Consider the following 25,458-nt stretch of genomic DNA (forward strand, 5'->3'; position numbering starts at 1 on the left):
TCACAAGTCGTATTTACTGGATCGTTTATACGTTTATTTATACTTTATATACCACAAATATGTATATTAAGATAAGTTTGTTACAATACGATCAAAATGTTTCCTTTGCGTAATATCTTGCAGCTTTAGTAATTAGTTTATTGTTGTTGACAGACATATGTACAGTGAGACAACACGATGACCGCATCGTCGGCGAATCCTTCAGAGATGATCCTTTTTGTACAATAGAGTACAGAATACATCCTGTAAGTATAATAATTATTACCACCACTATTGCAACTGTACTATGATCAATACACAATCTGAAGACGATTAGACAAAATAAAAATAAAAAAAACTCTAATTTAGAGTTTGTTTCTACCTTTCTGCCAGGTCTCCAACTAATGCAGAGTATATTCAAGCTGTCAACACACTGGTTGTGAAGAACCCTTTTCAGAGAAATATAGAAAGAAATGACTGTGTAAGTTAAATTGTTTTTAAACCATTGATTTATCTCTATCAACATAATCACACACAATATTGTAGTAACAAGATGTTGTAATCTTTATTTGCTGGAAAATGACAATCAGTCAAGTTTGTGTTTTGAGCACATCTGACACATCCCTAAACCTGAAATGTAAAGCAGAACGTGCTCCACTGGCAGGTTATTGTAGAATATGTAAGCACACTGCCATATGCATAATTTATTTTTGCACTGTTAATCAATTTTAAATTTTCACTTAGTGCAGGTTAATGTAAGGAAGATACTGTACTACAGATATTGAAATCCTTTTTGTATGTACTCCACTTCTTCACTGCCTGACCATTATCTTAATGTTTATGCAGTTCAATGTTTTTATTATTTTTTATATCTAAAACACCTTGTTCAGTAAGTATTTAGATGTTTTTCATATCTGTCACGGTCTAAGCATGATCTGTTTCTGTTGTTCTGATGAAGGAAGCTTGTGTTGGGGAGGATTCAGTGCCTGTTGAGGCACATGTGAATGTGCTACAAAGTGAGTATCAGAAAACACATCCAGACCCCTCGACGGTCAAAGACCACACGACAGGAACATGCTCCTGGAGACGCTGAGAAAGCACGGAAGGAATGTCTGTGGAGGATGTAGTCAAAAAATACACATACTTAAGGACACCTGCTGGAGTGAGTTTATTAAAAAAAACTCATCAACTGTTAAATATCTTGTTTCAAATCTTTTCAGGTAATATGTTATTCCTCTGTACCTTTTTAGCCCATCTGTTAAAAATGTAAAGCAATAGTTTTAGAAAACAATGTAACATTTATCAGTCTATACAAGAACATGAAATGCATCGTATTGTGAACCTTATACATTACCTTCTGATTGTTTCTGCAGTGTATGTAGCTACACTGTCTGATCCAAAGAGAATGGAACAGAATCTGATGAATCTGAAAAGTGTTTTCTTTTTTTCTCTCATTATTATTATTATTATAATTATTATTGTTGTTGTTATTCTTTTTATTTATTTATTTTATGAAAGGGGGACCCGGCTACACCTTTCCTACCATACACCTGATGGATACTGACTGTAAAATGGCAATCATAGGAGGAGGGCTCAGTGTGGTGACAGAAGATGGAATAGATGTGTGCCAGTGCACCAGCCTTGATGAAGCCTTCATAACAGCCTTCTGTGTGTATTTTGCTTTCAACATTGCATATCCACCACACCTGAGAAAGACACACCTTTACTCTGAATGATTAGCCTCTTGTATTAGATCCTCATGCCTTGACTGTACCATTGCCCAAAGTGCACTCGAAGGACATTCATTTTTCTGAAGTTAATCCAACATGCTGGAGTGGTACATGCACATGAACGAAATAGCTTGCTCTATTCTTTTTCTATTCTATCTGTTTTCTTTTTATTTATTATATTATTTAAAAGCCCTTGCTACGTGTACTGTGTTAAGCTAACTGAGACTTGTTATAGCTCTTATATATCATTGCTCTTTTTGTTGTTTTTGATTGCTTCCACTTTGTCCTCATTTGTAAGTCAATTTGAATAAAAGCGTCTGCTAAATGAATAAATGTAGATGTAAATATTAGTATAACCTGTGGTATAGATGAGTGCCAGTCAACTTTTTTCTGATTCCATTCTTTTAGAAACCATGCACAGGAAGCATATGTACTTTTGGTACTCAGTGAAGAGTCAGTAGTACAGTTGTATTATACTATAATGGAGAAGGGTCTGGCTGCAGACTTGCACTCTCAGACACTTGCGCTTCTTTTTTATTGGATATTTTATTCTACTTATTGGTTACTTCTTTTTTGAATCTCTCAACATTTGTTTTTCTCTTGTGTATGTATGGTTGACTGAAAGTATGTCAGTCCAGATGTGAGGAGGACACACAGAGTGGAGTTGGAGCTCAGCAGATGTGTGATGGCTGTAGATACTGTGGTCTTGGAAAGAAGGGCATCTTCACAGCTTTCTATTCAGACAAAGAGTTTGCTGGATTCTGTTCTATGGACTGCTACTACAGAATGAATGAATTAATTAATGAATGAGTGGTTTATCTATCTATCTATCTATCTATCTATCTATCTATCTATCTATCTATCTATCTATCTATCTATCTATCCTTTTACTTGAATTGGTGACTGAAACTGAAAGCTAAATAAATGTTTTAGTGGATAAAGCTGTGTCTGTTTGCTTAATTGGTTAATGGCACTTAAAACAAGGTTACTTAACTCTTCTGACTAATTTTTAAATTTGATAATTTAATGGTTTTGTCATATTTATTTTTCTCTATCAGGCAAAACCTAGTTTTCTAGTGTAACACTTTACAATAAAGTTTCATTTGTTGACTGATGTATTAACTAACATTAACTATGAGCAATACATTTGATACAGTATTTTTAAACTTGGTTAGTTAATGTACGTTGTTTGTTCTTGTTAGTTCACTAATGTTAACAAATACAGCTGACTTTAAATGACTTTAACTTAAGAACAGCAAGTAAGAGACATTTGTATTCTCAAAAATAATTGTAATCTGTTTTTGATTATTGATAAACTAAGACCTAAACGTGTGGTGGTGGTTACGTCAGTAAGCCATTTTGAAGGTACTACTTTCGAAAGTAATTTAAAATAATATTCTTTACATCATTAACGCTGTTTTTACATTGGATGAATTTCAATTGGTTTTATAGGATTATGTGTTTAATTTATCGCTTTCTATTAATCTATAGGCCAATAGCGATTAAGAGTATGGCTCGCCTTTAGGCGGAACAGACAGTTTTCGCTAAACCTTTTGCCACGCCCCCTACCTTTCTTTCCACCAATGAGAAACCTTTTGACACGCCAACCTTTTGACACGCCCATTGATCCAGGGTGCAGTTACCCCTACTTGTCTTGTGTGAGTGTCCACGGATTTTCCAGTGAGATCACCGAGCTGTCAACATGAAGACAGCGGTAAATAAATGAAAACACTAAGTTAATTTTTATTAAATCCGTTTAAACTCGCTTGAAAAATGGAAAAATGTATCTTTCCTAAATTGTCAAACTGTGTGTAACCGAAATAGAGCCCGAGGCGTGATTATGCTATTTAGTTACATACAGGTAGGCTACAAGACAGACATGCTAAACTTTAGACAATTGAAACCAACCTGGGTTATCTTTCCTCTGAGGTTCCTTGTTAAATTGATTTTAAAAGGGATAAATAATTTTGCCAAATTTACCTGTCATTTGATTCTTCAGATTGTGCTTAATACAATACTGTATGTTAATTTGTCAGGATGGGACATATATTGCTTGGTAGGTGTCTGCAGCTACTGTATAACTGTATTTTATATTATATTTCATTTTATTTAAAAATAAATATTTATTCATGTAAAATTAATTGCAGCCATGCATCATAGAAATCTGGGAATATAGTTTATTAATATATTCCTCCAGAATCTTAATTTAATGTTGCTCATTAATATTGTGCTGGAAAAAATATTACCATAAAGATAAAACAGATCATTGAAATCATAATCAAAGAACTCATTAAAACAGTCTTGAAAGAGATTCTTTGTTTTGTAAACAATTGTCTCCAGTTTATATTCTATGTTTTGTTTTTGTAAATGACTGCTGTAGCAAATCCCCTTTTAAAATGACAGCACTGCAGATATATGTAAAGTAAAGTCCTCAGTTATCTTTGTGAACAACTGTTTTGAATTACGGTGATACGTTTTTTTATTTTTTTTTGGCACTTTATGTCTTACTCCTGCCTTTGCTCCGAAAGTAAAAACTAATCAAAGGCAATCATATGGAGAGCGCTGTTGGCCTCTGAAGTTTTCGAGCTGGATTTGGCCAGCCCGTTCTCCCTCTGTTTTGGAAAGTGGAAATTCCTGAAGGCACTTCACTTCAGGTTTCTGGTGAGGATATAAACATGCATGCAGAGACTTTGGTGAACTCCGTCTTAGTTTCTTTGCTTCTAATTTTGCTCTCTGCCGTTCAAGGAAGTTTACGGCAGTCGCTAAGGTGAGTATAGCTGTCTTGTTTTTCAATCATTTTGACTTTTCCACTGTTCAGCCACGTTTTGCTGACAGACTGGATTTATACATACTGGGGAAAGTTTGCTGTTGTGTAGTCACAGCTACAGAACTAGTACAAGGTTTGTAGATTTCTATCTTAAGCTTTTTGCTATTTCTTTTTCCATTTTTTTCCAAGGTGTCAGCAATGTTTTATTTGTTTTACTTAGAGCCCCTTTAAGCCAGTTTGTACCTCACAGAACATACAGTAAAATCAGAAACATATGCATATGCTTTTTGACCTCTTCTTATAGTTTTGGCTAAGGTCCACAGTTGTGTGACTCTAATTTTGACAAATTACTTAAGTGGTTTATACATAGCAGGTGCGCATTCACCCTAATGTGTACCACAATGCTTGTTTATGTATGCTCTCGCTGCATTGCACATAATCAGACATAGGGACTGAATAAGAGTTAATATGCTGTTGTGGCTGACAGACTTGGTCCATGTAAGTGTAACCATACCAAGCCCCTGAACAGTGTTTGCTTTCAAAAAAGAAAAAAAAGAAAAGTGTATTTTTATTACCCTGTAATGTGAGAAAGGCCAACTGCAGAGACAAGAAGCAGGAGTGGTATGTAAGAACACTACCAAATGAAACATTTTTCACATGGGAACTCGGGTGGGAAAATAATAAACAGTGCAATACAGTCCAGCGTTTGTTTTTTCAGTAGGTTTGTAATGAAAATCTTGTCCTTGAGTTTGACAGCATTTTCTTTTTAGACACTTTACCAGTATACACTGCAATATACTCTTTGATTATATTATAGTATTGTCCTCAAATGGACAGAAACTTCAGATTATTTTTATTGCTTTCCAATTCAGATCTTCTAGAAGATGGATTTGAATGGACAGTGTCTAGACACGAGTTTGCTGTTCTCTTTGGGACTGAGTACTAGCAGAATCATACTTATGAGTCACTGCTCCATTTGATTTCCACATGACCTGCATTATAGTGTTATTTTGCTACCAAGTCTTTTTGTTATCTTTAAATATTAGCTCCTATGCGTACAGGGAGATATATACAAGAAATCTGCCAAAATCTTATCCATTGCATAGCCTATCGTTAGAAACCAAACAAATGTTTTCCTTCAGAAAGGAAGAGGGAGTCTGGTTGTCATTACTGGTGAAAGAGAGGATTGCAAACCACCACCCACCCTTCCACCATCTGGCATATGTTCACCTACAGAGGAAGTACAGAGGTTTGATGTGGAAGGCAAAGGTCATGGGGTGAATGAACACTTGTGTCTTGCAGGCAGGTGGGTGGAGAGTGTAAGATCTCCCATGAATCATCACTGAGGCGCTGTCGGACCTTAGACGGTTTGATCTGTAGTGGGAGAGGTGAATGTGAGTGTGGGATTTGCATATGCCAAGTCACGGAACCCGGAACTTTCTATGGACCACTTTGTGAGTGCCATGATTGGATCTGTCCAACATATGACGGGAAGACCTGTGGAGGTAAGAGCTGTCAGCACTCTCCAAACATAGCGTTCCCACTTAGTCCTTCACTTGTGTATGTTACGTTTCAATATCAGATGTCTTATGAAAAAAAAAGGCTTTGAAGACATGCTAGACACACATCCAGCTTCAGTAAAGGCCTTTGATGTTCCATCCAATATTGTGTCATTAGCTACATGGTCTCATTTGAATTTCACAGTGCCTCTATTCAGCCAAACAGTTTCAGTTTCAAAAGAGCCTGTTTGGGTGCCATGTTATTCTGTAGCAACCCCCTTTTTTTAAGAATTTGCAGACACTGCTTCAAAGGATTATTTTCACCGATTCTTCCTTTACTGTGTTGAATGTCATTTCAGTAGTTTCCACTGGATGGTGAGTGTGTGCAAAATCCATTAGCAGAGACTCCTGAATAACCTGACATCCAAACCCTCAACTAACAGCTACACGATCTGCTGATGGCTTTGAAACATTGTATAATTATAAGGACACAATGTTGGTGCTAGTGTAAGTTGTTGGTGCATCTGTGTATAAGGCAAGGTTAAAAAAGAAATGATTGATTCAGTCAGTGTGTGGAAGAACTTGACTGGTCTGCATAAAGTCCTAATCCCAGCTGAACACTTTAAATGAAGCCAAAAACTCATCACCAAACATCGATGTCTTGTACATACACTATATCGATAAAGGTATTGGGACACACCCCCTTCTTTAGAACCGAAAAAGGCACTTCCAACATGGTGGCAACAAAGATAGAAACAATTTTTTTTGTGTTTAAAAACGAATTCCATCTCTGTTGCAACAGTTTTGGAAGTGTCTAAAATTTCATTGGTATTTGGTGATGAGTTTTTGGCTCAAAATCTCTATTCACAATTATGGGTAGTGTCCTTTTTTTCTGTGGAATTTGGATATTAAACTTTGTTTGTCTTTTTTAAGGAAGTAGAACTTGGATTGGATTTCTGCAGATATTATCAGTTAATAACCCAATAACCTCAGAGCTGATGATTGATCTTTCTTCAGGTTTATACATTACAACTAAAAATACATTTTTCCAATAATAAAATTATTATTTTTTCTTTACTTTCCTGCTGTTGCTCTATATATAACATGTTGATTTCTATACTCTTGAAAATAGAAATCCACCTGACAGACTTTGAACAAAAACACCCATTTCCGTACCTCCTCCGGTTCTGATCTGTAGACATAAGATGATGAGGACCACTAATGGAGATATGTGCTGGAAAGAAAGATTTATTTGTGGAGGCATGTTGCAAACCAGTGAAGAGCTCATTAGCTTGGAGCATAGCTGATAATAGGGCTTCTCTCATTGTTACGTATTCTGACAATAGAGGCCCCATATGGACCAATATTTTTTTCTTACCTAACATCAAGGCTTTTCATTGTGCATCTTTGTCAAAATACTCATCTTTTAAAGGAGTCATATGATGCAATTTACATTTTTCCTATCTCTTTGGAGTGTTACAAGCTTTTGGTGCATAAAGAAGATCTGTAAAGTTGCAAAGACTAAAGTCTCTAATCCAAAGAGATATTCTTTATAAAAGTTAAGAGTCAACCACACCTACCTAAAATGGCTCATTATAACATGCCCCCACATGTCTACGTCATGATGTTGGAAGATTTGTATAACGACGCCCAAACGTTCATGCAAAGAAAGAAGGTGTAACTTTTATTCTCGCTGTTGCCGCCGCAGCTATGTTTATGGAGACACTGTGTGTTTCTTTGTGAAAGCGGGTCACACGGCATCACAGTATGTTAAGGGGTGTAACATTTTTCCGTCACACGCTTGAGGCATTCGGCCAATCACAATGCACTGGATACTTTGCCAATCAGAGTACACCTCGCTTTTCAGAACAATGAATTTAGTAAAAAAAAAACAGGGCATTGAGGAACAACAATAATGTACATTATGTGGAAAATAATGTGGTTTTTTTTTTTACCATAAACCACATGAACACATTGCATTACATCAAATACACAATATAGTGATATTTTTAGCAACGTCATATGACCCCTTTAACTAGAAAGCTGGTTTTCTGAGCTGGTTCATGGCAGTTTGGGATATTCTAGACCTGTAAAATGATTCTAATGTTGTGCCATTGTGCACATCCCTTCGCTTCACTGTAATGAAAGTTTTAGAACAGCATCCGGTGGAATTTATACCAGAACAGTGAGAAAGACTGTGCTTTGTGTATTGTATTCAGTCCAATATTTTTTGACAATTATGCAAAAACTGCAGGATGTGCAAGCTGAGCAGGATTGTTTGTATATTGCTTTGAAACACTGTCTTGTCATTTCAGTGAGCACACAGGGCATATAAGGTCTTGTTTATGTGCTCCAGTTTCATAACCACAACTTGCTCTTTTGAAAAACACATTGTGTTCCCTAACAATAAGCTGATTTTTTTTTTGTCTTCCTTTTTTCTTTCTTACCTTTTTTAATAATTTAATTTCTCATTACAAGTGTTGCATGATAAGTGGAGCGTTTAATGAGAAATTTCTGTCTTGGTTTCTGGAGAATTTAATTTGTTCAGGGAGTCTCCATAAATCATTTTGCTTTGAAACACCTGTTTTTGTTCACCGACAAACAGATAGACATGACAGCATATGTTGATCCAGCGATAAGACTGTGAACTAGGACTTTAGGGTGCAAAAAAACAACAAAATGGTTTTACCTGACAGCTCCAGAGTTTTTAATAAGGCTACATTTGATTAACATATGTGAATATTTCCTTCTCATTTATTGTCACCGAATAGTAAAAAAATCCAAATGTACAAGCATTTCCATTGGATTTGAATTGTTTGTACCAACTGAGAAAAATTCAGCACAATTTCATGGTTTTCTTCCCTTTTTGTGACCTTGTTTTGATTATTTCTTCTACTTTATGGGGACAGAGCTCAACGTGGCAGTTCCTTTTCACTTTTCTCACTCATTTTTCCATCTCCCAAAACAAGTTAATTGGGGTTTCAAGGAGCCACGTGAAAGATTTGGCACAGCGCTGACTTAACTTTTTCCTCTCTAGCTTTTCCATTTGCAGAGATTTTCTCAGCAACTTGGTGCAACCTTCATTTTTGGTCCTGTGGTGTGATGCATTGTCCTTTTTTTATCCAGCAAATGTTGCCATCTAGAGACCTCTCCTCTCCAGTTTGAAACAAACTAAAATTAGGTATATGTGAAGAAAAGATTTATGATCATTTATGTCAAAAGAAAGTTGTTTATATACATCAGTAAGGATGGTTGTGATTTATGATACCCTTGAGATCCTTTGCTTTTATTTGTTATGTGCTTGAGTGAGCATGTCAGAAAAGTGATATTCCATGTTTTCATGTCCCAGTGGAACTCTGTCAAGAGCTTTTTCCTCAGTCTTTTTGTTATTGGACTTCTGTTCTTCAAAAATCTGCATGGGGAAATGACTTCTATAGGAAAATCATTTGACCTTTCTTTTAACTTGAGTGCCACGTGTTTAAAACACTGTGTGATGCATGAGTTGCAGAGATGTCCATCTAGTGCTTGTTTACATAGAAAAACGGAGGAAAAGTTCATTCTGTGTGAACAGCCCCATAGAAATCCATAGAAGAACTGAGGCAACTTCTTCAAGATGCTTAGAATAATCTGTCTCAATGTTTATCAAAGACTATCTCAATCTGGATTTGTTGTTCATGCACAAATATCACTTGATCATTACAATATTTGCTAACAGATTGTTTGGAAATCTAAAACTGATATTTCCTACTGGCACACTAAAGCAAAAGGTACAAATTACATTCTAACATTTTTTTAAATGCTTCGGTGAAGTGTGATGATAGTTTGCTACACAATGTGCTTAACAGCAGTGTTTATGGTTCAGGTAAACCAACATACACATTCTAGCAAGTCCCCATATAGTGTGGGTTCTAGTTCAGGCAGCAGGTCTGATCCATACTTCAAATTACACTAAAAGGTCACATGCCTTCTAGGTCAATATGCACTTGGGGATACAGTGGAAGAGGAAATTGTGTCCAAACAGGGGATAACACTGTCATTTCACTGCAAATAACAATGATGATGCCAAAATAACACTTTCATTTCCTCTATGGGCTTTCATCCAATTAGTAACACACTATCAAATGTCAGGTGAGAGGAAATAGGGAAAAAATGAACATGACATGGGCCGGACCTGAATGCACATCTCCCATATGAGCTTAAAATGCTGGGACTACAGGTCTGACAAGTATCATAAATCATAGATTGTCTATAAACTTATTACACACAGTGACCCTCAATCTTTACATGATTTGGTCTGTCTTCATCGCTGCAGGTCTGCTGTAGGTATGCAGCATTATTAGCCAGGACAGATGTCTCCCTCACATCCAGCCTAGCCTAGCACATAATCATTTCACGCTCTACAACGCAAAACAGGAGAATAACAAGGGGAAATAATTACCTCACTGTCTTGTTTTATACAAATGCAGCTGTTTAAAAGGCTAAGAGAAAAAATGTCTTCAAGATCAGGCTAGCACATAGAGGCCTTGGATTACTAAAGGTTTGTTTGGATAAAAACATGTGCAAACTTCATAGAATGCTGATTAACACAGGGTCTGCTGGGGTTTGCGTCTTTTGTAATGCATAAAAAATCTTGTCAGTTTCTTTGGTTGTTCCTTAATGAATTGTCTTCTGCCATTTCTCTTTCACTGCACTGTGTTTGTCCCAATCCAGTGTAAAACTTGTTAGATTCATTTCAATGGTGCAGCCCTGTTTTATTGATTTATTATCTTTTTTCTTGTTTTGATATGTATAATTAGGCTGCATTTACACATTAAAAATATTTGGTGTAGAATCAACTTTCACATTTGGAAATTGCTAGCAAATTTCACAAATAATTACAAAAGCAAGTAACACTGGATTAAATGTCAAATTTTGAAATAGAAAGAATACAATTTTATTTTTTTATTTTTTGTTATTTTTTTCCATTGGAGGTTCAAAAGATACTCATTGTGAGCCATTCGTTAGTTACAATTTCTTTTTGTTTAGTGAATTAAGAGGCAGACTGAAATGGGAAACAGTAGGCAAAAGCAATAGAACACGGTAGCAATCTTTTATTATTATTATTATTATTAGAATATACAGGTGCATCTCAATAAATTAGAATGTTGTAGAAAAGTTCATTTATTTCAGTAATTCAACTCAAATTGTGTGACTTGTGTATTAAATAAATTCAGTGCACACAGACTGAAGTAGTTTAAAAGGTTAGTTCACCGAAAAATGAAAATTATGTCATCAATAACAAAGACCACAGTTTAAGATATTTTAGATTTAGTCCGAGAGCTTTCTGTCCCTCCATTGAAAACCTATGTATGGTATACTGTCCATGTCCAGAAAGGTAATAAAAACATCTTCAAAGTAGTCCATGTGACATCAGAGGGTCAGTTTGAATTTTTTGAAGCATCGAAAATACATTTTGTATTCAGCAGTCTTCCCCATGATTGTGTAGCCTAGTGAACCAAACTGAGAGACCATTTTGAAAGCTCAGGAAACCTTTGCAAGTGTTTTGAGTTGATTAGCTGATTGGCATGTCACTATATTCTAATTTGTTGAGATTTTGGTGCGTTTTTGTTAAATGTGAGCCAAAATCATCACAATTAAAAGAACCAAAGACTTGAACTACTTCAGTCTGTGTGCATTGAATTTATTTAATACACGATTTTCACAATTTGAGTTGAATTACTGAAATAAATGAACTTTTCCACGAAATTCTAATTTATTGAGATGCACCTGTATAGAATATAATGCTTTCCTTTCTATTATCTTGGATGATTTAGTGTCTTTATGCTTGTGTACACTGTTAATCGGAACAAGCTATTATACTTACAGTTCAATCATAGATGTAATTGCTATCTTTGAAAGCACTATCACTCGCTGATTTCAATGTGATTTTTATTTGCATAGGATAGTTAAGATCCTTACAGTTAATAGGAACAATTTTGCAATGATATTTTTTTGCAATTTTATACCTTAATATAAAACAAGCTAAAGAAATGCTGCTTTAAGGTAAAAAAAAAAATTAAATCAAAATAAATGCTAAATGTAAATGTATTTACTGAAAACATTAAGTACATTCTTGAGCCAAAAACATTTGCATCCTGAAATGAGCTGGATGCTCAGAGACAACATCACCTGCGATTCAATGCTTCATGAAACAAATAATTGTAATAAGAGTTTATGTCTTGCAGACTCCTGGTCACCCCATATTCCTTTGTCTGTATTTAACATGGACAGCACTGTCTGCAATAGGAACAGCTATTAGCATGTGATGACTCATTAATCTGCTCGCCGTCTCCAATTTATCTGATGAGGATACACCATCTATTAATACACAGCTGTTTAGAGTGAGTCATACAGCCCAGCGTGGATATGGCCGTCTTGGCACATCAGCTGGGAGGGGGTAAATTATGCCCCTGGTGGCACAGAAGCAGGGACACAGTGGACAGCAAGGATCAAACTCTTCCTCCCACATATAGGAGGGTGGAAGTTGATATGTCAGAGTGATTATGTCTGCATTCAGGTTCGAACTCTGGCATCAACCAAATTTCAAGGAAACGCTACAAAAGCAGAAACACGTTGCAAATACTCACAATAAAACCAAAAACAAAAACACACTCCAAATACAGAACCACACTGCATACAGAACCACACAGCAAAAACAGAAACACGCTGCAAATACAGTACAACACAACCAAAAACAAAAACACGCTGCGAATACTCACACGGCCAAAAACACGCTGCAAATGCAGAAACGTACTGCAAAACAGAAACATACTGCAAATACTCACAACACAACCAAATACAGAAACACGCTGCAAATAGCACAGACCACAATGGGAGAAACCCAACAATAAAATAATTATATATATAATTATAATTACCCATGGTTTTATTATAGTAAAAGTGTACAGTAGCAACCATGATTTTATTTTATTATTATATGTTTGGGGGGTATTGATTAGCATTTGTATAAGTTGCACAGTTGTACAAAAAACATGATTCATTTTTGTTGGGGAAGTTGTAAGAGTTATCTGTATAAGTAGGCAAGCCTGTTTACAGTAATTGTGTATTTCGTGTATTTCCAAAAAATTAAAAATAAATAAGTTAAGGAATGGTATGTCCAGGATTTTAAAATAAAACAAAAATTTCACCTTTCAGAGCAAACATTTATAAGCATGTTCCAGCATTTCCGTGTATTTTCATGTTGTATTTGCAGTGTGTTGTAAAATTGAGCTGGTTTAGTACAGCAGAATCTGAATGGTCTCCAAAATTAAATTGATTATGCTGTTTTCCCATTTATTAAACCTGCTTTGAAACAATCTGCACTGTATAAAGTGCTAACAAAAAAAAATGTTAATTTAATGTTAATGGTGTTCTCGACATTAAAAACTAGTCATTTAAAAATGCAGGTCAAATAGGTTATACTAAAAACATTTCAGAGGCCACATTGCAACCATTATTCTGATGTTCAGTAACGTCTGAATTGTGCCAGTCACACTGAACAAGAAGTTGTTGTCCCACTGCTTACAACCTGCCTGATGTATATGAGGAATGCCTTCTTAAAAGATCATATCATAGCCAAATTCCAAAAATGCTTGGCTCATATCTTAACATTTGCAATACCAATTTGCTTTTAATCTATAGGGGACAAGATAGATGTATCCTCCATTTGGCATTAGCATAAATCTTGCCTTTCCCTCCAGATTAGCTATAAAACACTGAATATTTGTGACAAGCAGCCAAGACTCTCTGGTAATGAGTGCAGGAGCAGAATAAGGCTATTGTTAAGGACAGATGGATAGCCCTTGAAGACGACATCAAATTTACATGATGGATTAGTGCAGGGAGTGATTGAAGATGACACTTCAAGATGTGGCTAAAGGAGCTGGATTTACAATAACAGGATATATCTGCAGCATATTTTGTCTGCCAGTTGTTTCATCCATAGAGTTAAGAATAACAACAGGCAATCAACAATAGTCTGATATAGAAAAATAATCTCACTTTTGGTACTGTTGCTTGCTTGCATATTAAATTGAAGAAAGAAGAGAAAGTGGTAGAAATGAATGAAAAATGTTTCAGTATTTGTAATGAGTAGAACTCATGGGACTTTTTTTCTCTTTTAACACTTCATAAGCCTATTCATGTTGCTTCATTAACAATGACCAATTTTATGGCTAGTGCATCATTTAGCAAATAATCTGACTGGAGAATTTTTCATTTGACTGAATTAAAAATGTTTAAAATCAAAATACATTTACACTGATCCAGTAGCACACCTCTAGTTTATAGGGTTGTGCAATTTTATAATACCTATGTTGTGGAAATTATAAGGAATCTTCAACACCTTTTAGCTGTGATAAGTACACATATGTGAAACACACACAACACTCTGTCAGGGTTTCCTAGGTAAGCATGCATACATGGCAAGTGTTAATGTCTTTCACATCACCTTGGCCTCTCCAAACACCTTACAAATGTGTTAAAAATCACAAAATCGATCTTGTAGTGAGCCCTTTGACTCCTCCAACAAAATATAATTTGTTATCAACCCATTTACTTTAACAGTGTGGGTCTGTATCATGACCGCATGTTACTCAAAACAATCAATAACTGTATTCTGTATGTGTGTTTCCAATCCAGATAATGGGATATGCAAATGTGGAAAGTGTTTCTGTGATGAAGACTGGTTTGGGGAATCCTGTCAGTACAAGGAGGAATGTTCACTCTCCAGAAAAACCAGTAAAGACCTCTGTCGCAATGCCCAGGGTGTTGTTTGCTCCAATGCAGGTAAGATGTTTGATATTTGGTATTTCATGGGGGCCTATAAATAATAGAACTGAAGGTCAAGATATGTGACATGCAGTTGTCCAAACATTCTTTCTGGGTGGCCTGGAAAATAACAGCCTGCTTGTATTTCACACCTTGCCCCCAACCCTGTACTTAACCCTTACACCGACCTGAACATTAACTTTAGGTGATGGGTCTGTATGTTGTTAGCAGGGGGCCCAGCTGCTTGCAGATGTGCCTGCTATGTTTCTACCGTGCCATTAGGGCATGTGTGTTTGTGAAAATGTTGTGTATCAGGATTGGGCAAAATTCAGAATGTAAGAATTGTCTTGTTTTCTGTATTTGAATCAATTTGTGTGTGTGTGTAGAGTTAAAATGCATTACCATCTGAAATTTTATTCTAAAATTAGCATTTTTTTCTCAGTCTCCTATATTTATGTTCAAATATTTCCCTTTAATGGCAATGAAAAGAAATTACTGAACCTTCACATAATAGCTTGAAAAAAATTTGCTCAGATTGCACTTTTTTAAGTCTTCATATATATAAATATAAATATAATACATATTCTTTAATATATACATTTGCACACACATATTATGTAAACACAAACTTTTATTTTGGATGCAATTAATCACAAATAACCAATTTGACAGGCCTAATTTATGAATTATTTTAAATATTTGAATTACAAAAACTGATTCCTATATACTGTATGAGGATTTATTTTTCTCAAATTATTATTATTATTATTATATTGAGAAAATTACATTGTTCTACCATGGTCCATAAAATAAAATGTATAATATGTAATGAATCTTGAATATGAAATGAATTCTAATTTAAATTAATAGATTTAATTTAATTTAAATTGATATAAACTAATTCATTTTAAATTAATATACATTTCTTTTTATATAATGTAAGAATTATGAGGGGAAAATGTTGTTTATGATAACTTGTGTACAGGTATTTTGTACTAAAATGTAAAATTACACTTTCATTCTGCCAACTTAATCCAGTTTGCTGGCTCATTACAAGTTTAGGAATTCTCAGTTCATTTTCCATCAAATTCTGAATGCCATGCAATTCTATAGTGTATATAGCCTTAGGTTGGGTGTGTTTGTGTGAGTCGGTTTGTCTTCACATGTAGAAGTGTGTTTGCTGCTGTGCGGTGCTGTGGAGCAGTGTGACAGTGTGAGATCTGTGGGTTTTGACATTGATGTGTCTGGCCGACAGGCACCTGTCACTGCAGCAGCTGCATGTGCCACAATCCCGATGGGAAGGGCCTGATCAGCGGACGCTACTGCGAGTGTGACGACAACGAGTGTTTGGATGAAGACTCTGGAGAAGTGTGTGGAGGTACGATCACAGGGTGACCAGTCCTGAGTGACCCATAAAATATCTGGACACATTTCTGTAAATTGTATATGTCTATTTAACAAAATATAAAATAAAATGACATAAAAGCGGCATTGTTTTTCTTACTGATTTTTGCTAAAACTTTTAATGTACTCTCAGAAAAAAAAGGTACAAAATATGTCACTATGGCTGTACTCTTTAAAAAAGGTACTAATATGTGCATTTTAGATAGCTATTTCAGTAGTTATTAATATATACCTTTATTGTGCTAATTTGTATCTTTTAGAGGTAAATAAGGTACAAAAGTGTACCTTTTGAAAAGGGACCACCCCAGTGACAGCTTCTGTACTTTTTTTTTTGAGACTATGGTGGCTGTAGCAATATAAGCATTAGGAACATGCACACCTGCTACAGTATACCTGCATTTGGTCAGTGATGATTTTTTATTTTTTTTTAATCTCAAAACTCTGAAACTGAATTTCTCTCTTCCCTCTCTGTGTTCGTCGTTGCAGGCCATGGAAAGTGTTACTGTGGAAACTGTTACTGCTCGGCTGGTTGGCATGGAGATAAATGTGAATTCCAGTGTGACATCAGCCCATGGGAGAGTAAGCGGAGATGCACATCTCCAGATGGCAAGATCTGCAGCAACAGAGGTCTGTCTTTGTGCAAGCATTTAGCTTTCTCTGACGTAACCAATATTTCCTATCACCCTTTAACCTTAACTAATAATATATTCCCATATGTTATCCTTAATGCTCCTGCAGGGGCATCTAAATCAAATTAGAATTTTATTTGAAGGGTTTTTTCCACAGAGAATCTGCAACGAAATAAGTCTAATTGTCCCATATCAGCATACAGCATAAGTAATTTCACCTGACAAGCACAAATGAGAGTGGCAAAATGCATTTTCCATTAAGATGCATCAGGCTGCCAAAAAATCTTTGGCTCTCATATTGCCGGTGAACCTCAAGGGAGCTTCTCTGAAATTGATTACATCAAAAGGGTGAAGTGGTACACAGCATAAACTCAACCTCAAATCTAAACCACTGTCTGTGGTTAAGTAATCTGCCCACAAACCGTATCCACTCATCACAAGCAACCACGCTGGTTTTCCACATCAAAAGCTTTCTAAAAACAAAGCATTTTTCAGACGTTACACTTTCCAAAGGAATTGAAAATCCCTCACGGCCTTCCTTAGGCATGCTTATCGATACATTTGACCACGTATGTATTTTTATCATCCACACTGAGGGGAAAACCCTCTGTCTTTAACAGAAATTAAGTTACCATTGTGTGCACGTCCAGTGCACATGGTAAAATATATCCATTATTTTGGCCTCTTTTAAGCTGTCCAGCCTCATTTTCTGTATTTTATATTCTGTTTATACCCTTCAATTATACATTCTGCCCTGTGAATGGCAGGTCTCAGTGGATTGCTGCTATTGTGTGAAATGACAGCCTGTTTTAGTCAGTCAGCCTCTAAATCCATGACGTAGCTTGCCCTTCACTTTGAAATACAACTATGCAAAGTTATACATTTAATAACCTTTTGGAGGGGGAAAAATTATAAATGAAGCAAAAATGCTTAGGTTCTAATAAAAGCTACTTTTAAAACCAGACTCATGCAAACTCTTGCTGGGAGCGTCTATTAAATGTGATTTTGGCAAGTATGGGATGCCAAAGGGAGGCCTGAAAAAGGGAGTTTTATATCTACAACTAATGTTTGTAAAGAAAACTATGCTGGTAGGTCCCTTAGATGAAAAAATTTTCTCAGTCTGGTCAAAGTGTTGAGAGGCTATTCCAGGCTGAAATCTTTGTGTTTTTAGATGTAGAGACAAAACATGACATGCAGTATTAGATTTAAAACTTAAACTTAAAAAAAACAGAAACATTTATTGATATAATATCGATTTTATATAAACAATACAAAGACTGTGTTTTTTTTTTAGGATTTTTGCACTTAGGATAGGATAAATGCAGAGCACAATTTCTTAATATGGGTCACCATACTTGGCCACACATCAGTTTCACTTTTAAAATATAAATAAAAGAAATGAGCATGCAATATTAAATATCCAATATTGTTTGGGGTTAATATCAATAAGTTTGCAGTCAGTCAGCAATATATATATATCTATATATATAAATAAATATAATTTTTTTTTATAAAGTCTCTTATGCCAAGGCTGAATTATTTCAGTACACTACAGTAATACTGTAGTATTATGATCTAAAATACAATAGTATTGTAAAATATTATTACAATTTTAAATAACTGTTTTCTATTTTAATACAATTTTATTAAAATGTAATTTCCTGTGATGACAAAGCTGGGTTTTCAGGAACCATTATTCCAGTCTTCAGTGTGACATGATCCTAAAGAAATCACTCTTATATGGTAATTTGTCCTTTTTTTTTTTTTACTTTTCAATATTAGCTCAATTTATTTTTATTTTTTTTTATCAAAATCTTTTGAAAGAGTATAAATATGTTTGCTGTCACTTTTTAATAACTTAATGTGTCCATGGTAAATAAAAGTATTAATTAAAAAAATAAAAAAATAAACTTATACTGACCCTAAATTTTTGAGTGTTAATGTATATCCAATACTGACCAATACAGATTTGGTCTAATATCTAATATTGGCGGATAAACTATATTGTAGATCCTTAATTTTACAGTTAGAGATGGTTCTGTAATGATTTTATAATTAGCATTTCTAAGACACTCTTGGGCTTCCATTAATCGTTTCTTCATTCCCTCAGTGGACTCCCACTGAGTCTTAGCCAAGTGTAAGCAAGTCCCTAATAAGATTACTGAAGAGTGGTCTACTACATCATTGTATTTGCTTAAGTGCTACACACTAAGCAACAATATACTCTTACATGCACGAGTGTAATAATACAGCTCATGCCATTTATTTAAGCATTCGCAGGAGGTTGCACAATGCAAATCAAGTGCAATGTAAGTTCTATATTCACGAGAGGACAGGTCTTGGACAGGACTGCAAACAGGGCCACATTAAGACCGCACTGCCCCCCTGGGCTATGACTTATTGCAGCTACCCACAATCACGATAATGATAAGTATATAATTTATATAAACTTTAAATAGGATTTTTATCCCATATCAATGCATTGAAAATTGATGCATTGAAATTTCATAATTTTTATTAACATTTTCAATATCACAAAAAATAATACTAGCCTAAGTAGAAATATGCTTACTGAAGACAAGTAAACAGTCACAAATTAGGCTACAACAGAAAATCTTACTTGAAAACTTGAACTTGAAATGGCCTACTTGAAAATCTTAAGGCACTGAATAATAAATATTATATTATATAAAAAAAATGTACAAATAGACTGAATAGTCTTCACTCTATGCATTCATTATACATTGATTCTTATTTATTTTACAAAAGTGATTCAGTCAAGAATATTTTTTTTTTTCTGATGTTTAATTTAGCGACATCATGGACACAAATGGCAACAGCAGCTGTATATTAGGCTGGAATAGTTCACACAAAAATGAAAATTCTGTTGTTGTTTTAAACCTATATGATATTCTTTTTGCTTTTGAACACAAAATAATATATTTGGAACAACAGTATGATAAAAATACACTTGTAGTCATTAGGGACCAGAAACTGGTTAGGATCATTCTTCAAAATATCTTATTTTATGTTGAGAAGAAAAAAATAATTAATAGAGGTTTAGAACAATTTGAGGGTAAGCATATGATGACAGTATCTTCATTTTTGGGTGAACTTTCCTTTTAAAGCCTCATCATATAATCCAGGATCTCATATAACCTAACACTACACACATGCTTTATCTTTAACTATTAACGTTCATTTAAGCAACAAATAACTGTGTTTACAAGTATACTCACAAAGACGGCATTTTGACTCATAACTATGTGTATTTAATTGTTTAAGCACAAGGAGCGAAAGTTTAGTCAGCCGCGTATCAGGCAGAAACAGTCTTACATATTTACCAGAATGAATTCTGCCCCGCTGCTTAATGTCCATGAACAGTTTAAACCATTTGTTTTAAAACCTGCTTAAAACACATTTAAATGATACGCTTGCCCTATACATCATGACGCACTTCAATCAACAATTGATATATTTCTACCGGATTATCTCCCAACCCTTAAATTAATGTAGTTTGTTTAAACTCAAATCCAGTTAATCAACATAAATTAAGTTAATAATCAAACTAACCTCAAATCTGTGTGGACGATGACACTGTTTTTATCTGCTTCATGTGCCCAGTTCACTTGCTGTTCCAACAACTTCCACTCAATAAGCTTTAGTAAAATAACCTGATAGCTGGGGATTTTACTGACCAGACTAACTCATGCTTTTTTCTGTTGTTTGTATTTGAAGTTTTTAATTTTTTGAGCCCCTCACCGCTCTCTCAGAATTGCTGACATTTTTACTTAGCCTATCGAATATTGCTCGCTTTGCTCGGGCCCCAGGGCTTCAGCCCTGACTGCAAATGGTGGCAGCGGCAGTGGTCTAGCCCCCTGCTCGCAGGACGCCAGCTGTGTCGCTTCCCAGTGTGTTTTCGCTGCACAGATAAGAGAAAACAGGATTTCCAGTTGTGCTGCATCTGGTCTGGCTCAGATTTATCAGAGTGAAGGTGTTTCCCATAGCTCTGTTGCCATGACTGTCGCCCCAGCAATAGATTAACTGGAACTTGGAGTAAGCATCCTCATCAATCCTTGCCATGCATGGCCCCTTTATTGTCAGCTGGGCTCTGGAGGATTTGGCCCCCAGGAGAAATTTGGCTTTCCTTTTCAGCATCACTTCAATTATAGTGCTGTGCAGCTAACTGTTTCAGTAAGCCCTAATCCTTCTAACACAGGCAAAACAGTTTGAACCCGTATTCCAACAATCAGAAAATGGCCTTACCTGGCATTGAATTCAAACCTAAAACTTAGTCTGTCCTAAATGTTAGTCATTAATATAAATGTAAGGAAGCCTCACTTTAAAAAAAAATGATCAGCACTGAATTAAGAATACCAGTTCCTGAACTTCAAAAAAATAAAAAAAGTTTGCTGTTGTAAGTTTATTATTATTATTATTATTATTATTATTAAACTGATCAAAAATGACAGTAAAGACATTTATAATGTTACAAAATATTTGTGTTTCATATTAATTATTATTATTCTTTTTTTCATCAAAGAATCCTGAAAATAATGTATCCCTATTTCCACATAAATATAGCAACTATTTTTTGTTAATAATATAAATACTACCTATCTGCATATGATTTCTAATAGAAAGTTATTCATGTGATTTACAATATTAAGAGTAATGGCTGCTGAAAATTCAGCTTTGCCATCACAGTAATAAATAACATTTTAAATCATATTATCAAATAGGAAACAAATAAAATTGTAATCATTTCGCAATATTACTGTTTTTACTGTATTTTTGATAGTAATAAATGTATATAAATTAATGCAGTCTTAGTGACCATGAGAGAATTATTTCAGAGTCATAATAAAAACTTGCCGAGGTATTCAGTACAGTAAGCAATTCTGGCTTGAGAAAGGCTTGTTTAAAGGCTTTTTTAAATGTTAAAAAACGTGTAATGAAAAGTGCCACAATTGGTCTCTTTTATTAAATATGTTATTTGTGATACATTTTTAAGATTACAATTTTAAGATTTCTGAGCTTCTCTTAACTGTTACTTAAACAGGACAATTTGAGAGTCAGTTAATATGATTCTCAATCCCAAAGTGAAAGTTTCACAATACTTTCACCCTGTCTTTGTAGGCACATGTGTATGTGGCGAGTGCACTTGCTATGATGTGGATCCTTCAGGAGACTGGGGCGACATTCACGGAGAGACCTGCGAGTGTGACGAGAGAAGCTGCCATGCCGTGTACGACAGATTCTCAGATGATTTCTGTTCAGGTGAAGCACTAGTTGAAACATTTCCATAAAACATCTCATTCTTATCATCAGTTTATGTTGTATATATTACATTTGTATCCCAACTTGGCACTCTGGCAGAGTTTTTCTCAAGTTGAAAGGGTCAGTTTTGTCTTCATCAAAACCCCCTCAAAAGGAAATGGTTCAAATTCCAAAATCCAGCAGTAAAAAAAGACAGTTGCTGAATACAGGGCAGGGTGGAACTGTTCGATATCCGTTCTCTTCACGATCTCGCATAAACACAGGCCACATGGATTACCCTGAGCTGAAGAACAACAGATGCGGTTCAGAAACATTTCAACATCTGGTTCTAATGCTGAGAAATAACTCTGTGGCCATATGCGCTTCAATCTTATGTTTGCCTCAGAGGACAGAGTTGACAATACATTTTTTCAATTCGTGGTCAGCCAGACCTCTGAGTTGTGCCCTTTAACTTCAAATCCATAAACTGACACACACACACATACACACACACACCGCCAATGTATAATCTTTTCTCTGTATCTAGGGCAGCTTCAGGCAGAGCTTCAGTTGATCGTTCATCCATTAAAGGACTCTAAATCCTGCTATGTGTCTGTTTGAAGGTCGCGGTCAATGTAACTGTGGCAGGTGCGACTGCAAGGAAGGTTGGGATGGAAAGAAATGCGATCATCCTCTCTCCTGCTCGCTGTCTGTGGAAGCCAGTCAGAAGAAGTGCCGGGGAACCTCCAGCCTGCCCTGCTTTGGCAGAGGTAATTAAGTCTAGTGTCTATTCATCTGCGCCAGAGTGGGTTCCAGCAGCAGTGTTTCACAGATCCGAGGTGTTGCATTTGTGGGTCGCGTGGTAGGCCAGAGGACTCTTAAAGGTGAAGTGTGTAATTTTCAAATCTCCCAATTAGTCGCTCTATGGCATGATGCAAAGCTTGCGCGGAAAGAACGATGCTAAAATTAGCAAAACTCTCATTTGGCATGTCAATCTTAATAGACTGGTTTAAATGAAACACATGTTGGTACATAAATAAGGTTTTTGCGGTTTGCGTCATTCTCTGAGCCTGCAGATTCATTCGAAACAGTGTTTCGGCAATAATTATAAGAGACCAAACATGTCTCTGAGATAGTTTACTGCTAAACCCAGAAACAACACACATACTCCAAACAGATGCAGGATTATATACTGAATACACACCACAAATAATGGATTTTGATAGAGCTGTGTGAATCATTGATTTATCCTTCTTTGGTAAACCACAGTTTGAAATGTAAAATTGTTACCTTGTCTGGCCCTTAAAATGTATTTAATGGCATACTCTTCAGTTATAATAAATATACATTTTTAGTAGCTAATTTAGATGAAACAACACAAAATACATTGTTAGGTTACCTGGCCAACAAAATAATGTAGTTACAGTAACTGTGACTGTGACTGTGACTGTCATAAAACTGGTAATTTAATTTACTTGACTTCATACAAAAATGTATATATATATATTTATACCTTTTCTTTCTAGCTTGTACATATTTGAACAAATGCCTGAAACTTGGTATTACAAGCACTTCCTGTGTCTGTTTGCCTCTTTAAGAAGAATCGCTTTATGTATTCTCCAATTGTAAGTCGCTTTGGAAAACAGTGTCTGCAAAATGACTAAATGTATAAATGTAAGTGTAAATGTAATTTGGCATTTGTGGTTTGATTCCAGCACAGCTGAAGAACCAACATTAATTTAATAAGGTTTTATAGTAGTAACATGAATTGTAGTAAGAGTGGCATTTGTACCTAACAATATGATAAAGAAGAAATAACTATATATATATATATATATATATATATATATATATATATATAGTTACGAGAGCACGGGGTGCCCATTCATATCTCTATGCAGACACTCTTGTTAGAAAGAGAATAAATGTCACAGTAGATGAATCAGAACTAGTGCAATTGTTCCAAAACAATGCTATTTCCATAGTTCCCCGCTGCAAAGAAAGTGAAGAGCGATAATAATAGTCTTGTTTCACTGAGTGAGGTGATAATTTAACTTTAATGAAGCCTGTGTTCTGTGCGCTTGTTTTTTCAAAGGACTTCCACCCCCGTGCTCTCGTATACTCCTGCGACATAGAGCAGATAATATAACTTATAACTAAATATAACTAAAATTAAATGACTTTTGCTGTAATGGCTGGGTTGAAAGTGTATTACAGTGCTACAGTAAATACTAAATGCTAGTCCATGTTTGTCATAGACAATGTCAATACTGATTAAATCCAGTGGACATAAGAAACACAAATGTGAACATGCAGGCTGGAAGAATCAGGTATGTAGCAGCTTTTGTGTTTTATCCCTCAAGACTTTAGCTCTGCATGTTTCTGTAGCACCTGAAATAACACTGAATCTGGCAGCAAGTCTTGTGGTGAAACTTAGAAACAAATCTTTTAGTGAACCAGATGCATTGTATTATTATTTTTTTCAGCACCATGTGTATAAAAAGCTAAATCCGCACAGGGATTTCGTGCTTGGATCTTAGCACTGTGAAAACCGTTTGTTCTGGTCTTTGCAGGAACATAGAGAGTATTATGTGAGTACCGTAAAAAAAAAAAAAAAATATGCTTACAAAGTCACTATAATTAATTATTCACTTTAATTCCTTCAGCTGTACCTTTAAAGCATCTAAAATCTGTTTTAACCAAATGGTGGGTTAAATTGTGTCCAAGCTCAATAATTAATTGGCAGGAAATTTTAAAACAAAATTAAAGAATTCCTGGAAGGAAGCCATTTTATTTAATTAATTTATTTGCAGCACTGACTGACTAAAGTGTTCCACAATTTTATGACAAGCTGTACAAGTACAACCTGTACAGTGTATTCTGATTAAATAATACATTGTTTATTTATTGTTTAAATAATTATTATTATTTTAATGATTAATCAAGTATTGTTATATTACACATACAAATAAAAGTACTTATATTTCTTTATATTATAGTAGCTGTTTCACTAGTTTCTTTTTTCTTATTTAACTCTTTGCCTGCCATTGATTTCAGACTTTCCATGTTTTCACTGGTGTACGACAGGAGGCGCTATTATGCATCTTTTGAAAAAGTATTGAATGTCTGTATAAAAACACAACGAAGAAGAAGCAGAAATAAGCAATTGCATGTGTAAGCAGATGCATATATAAAATCGAAACTACGAATGCATACTGTATATAACTCGAAACTACCAAGCATTACAGAATGAAATGATGATCAAGGAAGTGGTATAGGACTGTGCAAGCTTTGGAGGTGTTGGTGGAAGTGATTGTCTCCAGCTATGTTTGATCTGGATGTGTTTTTTTTTTTTCATATTGCGCTTTTTTTTTTTTACTTAT

General features: G+C 35.2%; 1 protein-coding gene across 1 annotated transcript in view; it reads left to right on the forward strand.

Moving 5' to 3' along the window:
• The first annotated feature begins 4,316 nt into the window (after positions 1-4,316).
• LOC132095309 (integrin beta-like protein 1) overlaps positions 4,317-25,458 on the forward strand; it is a 44,670-nt gene continuing 23,528 nt past the window's right edge. Inside the window, exons 1-7 of the mRNA XM_059500160.1 lie at positions 4,317-4,476; positions 5,779-5,981; positions 14,655-14,801; positions 16,039-16,161; positions 16,674-16,814; positions 21,956-22,096; positions 22,699-22,845. Coding sequence (XP_059356143.1) covers positions 4,385-4,476; positions 5,779-5,981; positions 14,655-14,801; positions 16,039-16,161; positions 16,674-16,814; positions 21,956-22,096; positions 22,699-22,845 — 994 coding nt within the window. The 5' untranslated portion in view covers positions 4,317-4,384. The remainder of the gene's footprint in view (positions 4,477-5,778; positions 5,982-14,654; positions 14,802-16,038; positions 16,162-16,673; positions 16,815-21,955; positions 22,097-22,698; positions 22,846-25,458) is intronic.

The sequence above is a fragment of the Carassius carassius genome, chromosome 19, assembly GCF_963082965.1.
Source record: "Carassius carassius chromosome 19, fCarCar2.1, whole genome shotgun sequence".
NCBI lineage: Eukaryota > Metazoa > Chordata > Actinopteri > Cypriniformes > Cyprinidae > Carassius > Carassius carassius.